The sequence below is a fragment of the Panthera onca genome, chromosome E2 (assembly GCF_046562875.1).
Source record: "Panthera onca isolate mPanOnc1 chromosome E2, mPanOnc1 haplotype 2, whole genome shotgun sequence".
Taxonomy (NCBI): domain Eukaryota; kingdom Metazoa; phylum Chordata; class Mammalia; order Carnivora; family Felidae; genus Panthera; species Panthera onca.
Genome location: NC_138353.1, coordinates 4,275,765 through 4,279,931, shown reverse-complemented (window position 1 = coordinate 4,279,931; position 4,167 = coordinate 4,275,765). Strand labels below are relative to the sequence as shown.

Here is a 4,167-nt window from a genome sequence, read left to right as displayed (position 1 = left end):
TGACTTTGGCTCAGGTCATGACCTCACAGTTCATTAGATTGATCCTGAGTTGGGGGTCTGTGCTGACAGCACAAAGCCTGCTTGGAATTCTCGCTCTCCCTCTCTCTCTTTGTCCCTCTGCCATTCATGCTCTATCTCTCTCAAAATAAATAAATAAGCATTTTAAAAAATTATACACCCAAAGACATTTCCAGTAACTCTACGTTATTTCAGGACCGTTTTATTTATTGGACTCTGAATTTCTCCACGACCAGCATTAATAAAATGTAATTACATGAGTACTTACATAATTATTACATAGGATTTCATTTACAATGGCTGTTATTTACTCCTTATTGTAGCAGAATCTCTGTCTTATTCAAAACTCTATAAAATAAGACTGACTGGGGCGACTTGGTGGCTCACTTGGTTAAACATCCGACTCTTGGTTTGGGCTTGGGTCATGATCTCACAGTTTCGTGAGTTTGAGCCCTACATCGGACTCTGCACTGACAGTGCAGAACCTGCTTGGGATTCTCTCTCTCCCCTCTCTCTTTCTCTGTCCCTCCCCCACTTGCTCTGTCTCTTTCTCTCTCAAAATAAATAAACTTAAAATTTTTTTTTAATAAAATAAGACTATTTTACTGAAGATTTCTTGAAGGATGAGTATAACAAGTGGCTGAACACTGGGGTGCCTGGGTGGCTCAGTCAGTTGAGCATCTGACTTCAGATCAGGTCATGATCTCACGGTTCATGGGTTCAAGCCCCATGTTGGGCTCTGTGCTGACAGCTCAGAGCCTAGAGCCTGCTTCACATTCTGTGTCTCACTTTCTCTCTCATGCTGTCTGTCTCTCTCTCTCAAAAACAAATGAACATTAAAAAAAAAAAAAAGATGTGGCTGAACACAGTGCAAACCAGACAATTTATAATTCTCTGATGAGACGAGGGAAGTGTGTATTTCTTCCCATGCACACAGAGAAGAATCTGGATACACAGTGGTTGTGACTCAGGAGAATAAAGGGGCAGGCAGTTGGGAAACCTGAATTGATTAGGGCGGAGGTGGTCATCAGCCACCAGCAGGTCTTATAAAAAACAGAAAAATAAATGTAAATAATGGAGGAGAAGGTGTAAAAAGATACAAAGGTGCTCACCAGGACAAGGATACTTTGAGTGGCTCTGATCTCAGGGGAGGACGTAGGGGGCACTTTGGTTCTATGAATGTATTGGACCTGATGCCTGTGCCTGTGCAGGATGGAAACCATGAACACACTGGTCCAAGTTATGAGCCCCAAGCACAAAACATCATGGACAGATATCAACAACATATATAGTAAGTCTGTGTGTTTGTCTTGCAGTTTAGAAGTACAGTATCCAAAGTCCATAGTTCTTGAAGTGTTTCTGCTGTTCCATTTGTCAGTCACATACACAGGAACCATAATATGGAGTATTATGTTCAGAGTCCAGCAGAGGATATTTGAGGGACCAATGTATTGGGAAGCTTTCCCTTTAAGCATTGCCCACCTGGAGCCCCAGGGACTGATGGTGATGGCTTGGAAGACACTCAAGAGGCAGGTGGTGTCGATGGACATACCCCGGGCCACTCTGTGAACAAAGAAAACAACTTTGCATCCAAAGTCACTGAGAAAAGATTTCAGCTCAAAAGCTGCCATGGTCTCTGGGATTCCTCGAGAGAGAATCACCAAGGAGTTGATTAAAGTCAAGTGCCTGAGAATCAAGCCTGTGGGCTTTGCCCCGTATCCCCTGAGGTAATGGGATGTAAAATGGTGGAAGAGCCAGAAGTTTCCCAGGATTCCAACAACTATCTGGAATAAGAAGATCACAGCAAATTTCACATCTGTTGAGGCCATTCTGTCATTTTCCAGGGTTCAGAACAAAGAGAAGACTCTACATGAAAACAAGAGTTGTGGGCTAATGGTTCGTGGAAAATAAATTTAAAATTCTCCACGTGCTACTACTTTTCTCTGAGAATTTCTTTCAAATGCACACGTTTTCTTTGATTCAAAGATTTCCAAGTTCAGGGGCGCATGGGTAGCTCAGTCAGATAAGCGTCCGACTTCGGCTCAGGTCATGTTCTCGTGGTTCGTGAGTTCAAGCCCTGAGTCAGGCTCTGTGCTAACAGCTCAGAATCTGGAGCCTGCTTTGGATTCTGTGTCTCCCAATCTCTGCCCCTCTCCTTCTTGTGCTCTGTCTCTCTTCCTTTCAAAATAAATAAACATTAAAAAACACTAAAAAAAAAAAAAAGATTTCCAAGTTTAACATATTGCTTTATATAGTTCTCATTTACTCTTTTTTTTATTTTTAAAAAATGTTTTTTATTTCTTTTTGAGACAGAGGGAGAGTACGAGCAGGGGAGGGGCAGAGAGAGAGGGAGACACAGAATCAGAAGTGGTCTCCAGGCTCTGAGCTGACACAGGGCTCGAACTCACAGACCATGAGATCATGACCTGAGGTGAAGTCAGATGCTTAACCAACTGAGCCACCCAGATGCTCCTAGTCACTCTTATTAATGCTTTACCTATGGTAAATTATTTAATACTTAGAGATGTATACGTTTTACAGACAAGGAAGCTTTAATTAAAATGAGGTTATATGACTCACTGAAATATTACAATAGCCAGGGTGCAATAATCCTGGTGTTTACCATCATGCTATATACTCTCATAGCTACCTGGTTGTATCTTTTTTTTTTTTTTTAAGATTCTATTTTTAAGTAATCTCTACCCCAACATGGGCCTCGAACTCACAACCCTGAGGTCAAGAATTGCATGCTCTACTTGGAAGCACTCCGGCACCCGTACCTGGTTGTATCTTTAAATAATACAGATACATGGGGGCACCCGGGTGGCTCAGTCGGTTAAGTGCCTGACTTCAGCTCAGGTCATGATCTCGCAGTCAGTGAGTTCGAGTCCCACATCAAGCCCTGTGCTGACAGCTCAGAGCCTGGAGCCTGCCTCAGATTCTGTGTCTCCCTTCCTCTCTGCTCCTCCCCCACTCACACTCTGTCTCTCTCTGTCCCTCAAAAATGAATAAATGTTAAAAAAAATAAAATGAGGGGCATCTGGGTGGCTTGGTCGGTTAAGCGTCTGACTTCGGCTCAGGTCATGATCTCACAGTCTGTGAGTTCAAGCCCCGCGTTGGGCTCTGTGCTGACAGCTCAGAGCCTGGAGTCTGTTTCAGATTCTGTGTCTCCCTCTCTCTCTGCCCCTCCCCTGTTCATGCTCTGTCTCTCTCTGTCTCAAAAATAAATAAACGTTAAAAAAATATTAAAAAAAAAATAAAATGCAATACAGATATATGCACGCATACAGGGTAATCTTTGAAATTGACTTTAACTTAGGTTTGATTGTGACAATTCTTCATTTTTGCTAAAATGTTTGTTCCATTGACCAACATCACTTATGAATGAAGATGAAAAGGTCTGAATAAAGACCTGAATAGTATCTATCCATGAGCAAAACGGATTTCCCAAATGTGGATCAATGTTAGTATAGCAACAGAAGTAATCATATGATTTCCCCTCCCCCACAACAGAAATTGTTGTGTAATATTTCACTTTGCCCTAAACTATGGGATTTGTAGATTTAAATAAAACATTTGGAGATAAAGAAAACATTTAGAATAGGATCTATATTATTCCTCCTTAGAGAGCAGGCAGTGAGCTGTGATTTTTGAAAAAAAAAAAAATAACAAAAACTACAAGACGAGAAAGATAGTAAGCTGCAAAACAAGCATGTGAAATGGAATTTCAAGGCATGAAATCATGAGCATCGAATAGAAGAAATGAAGGATGAGTCTGAAAATGATGCCAGAACTTTGAAAACCACACAAAATATCAGAAGACACATTTAAGCTGAAAAGCGCTGAAGTCCTTCGTTTTCCTGCCCTCCAAATCCCTCACATGTGAGGGTCACCTTTTCCTGAAAGTCTCTCCTAAATTCACAAAGGAAAATTGTCCTTCCGTGATCACTAGTTTGCAAATATTTTCAGCAGAGATTTAGTTACTATCTCTATTAGATGCATCAAGGGTACATAGGAGAAACACAATTATGATTCAGCACATGCAATTCAGGCACATTATTTGCAGTGAGAGACACACGATGTGATTAACTCCATGAAACTCACTATCACATGCACAGTAACACTTTAAGGACATAACTACACATTATC

General features: G+C 41.3%; 1 protein-coding gene across 1 annotated transcript; it reads right to left on the bottom strand.

The window, feature by feature from the left end:
- Positions 1 to 902: 902 nt before the first annotated feature.
- LOC132691179 (vomeronasal type-1 receptor 2) lies at positions 903 to 1,847 on the bottom strand. The gene has a single exon (XM_060652619.2). The coding sequence runs from the start codon at positions 1,845 to 1,847 to the stop codon at positions 903 to 905; it is 945 nt and encodes a 314-aa protein (XP_060508602.2).
- Between the last annotated feature and the right edge of the window lie 2,320 nt (positions 1,848 to 4,167).

Bases quoted from the DNA above. Each gene is read 5' to 3' on its own strand.
- LOC132691179 (XM_060652619.2), bottom strand. From the start codon at position 1,847: ATGGCCTCAACAGATGTGAAATTTGCTGTGATCTTCTTATTCCAGATA.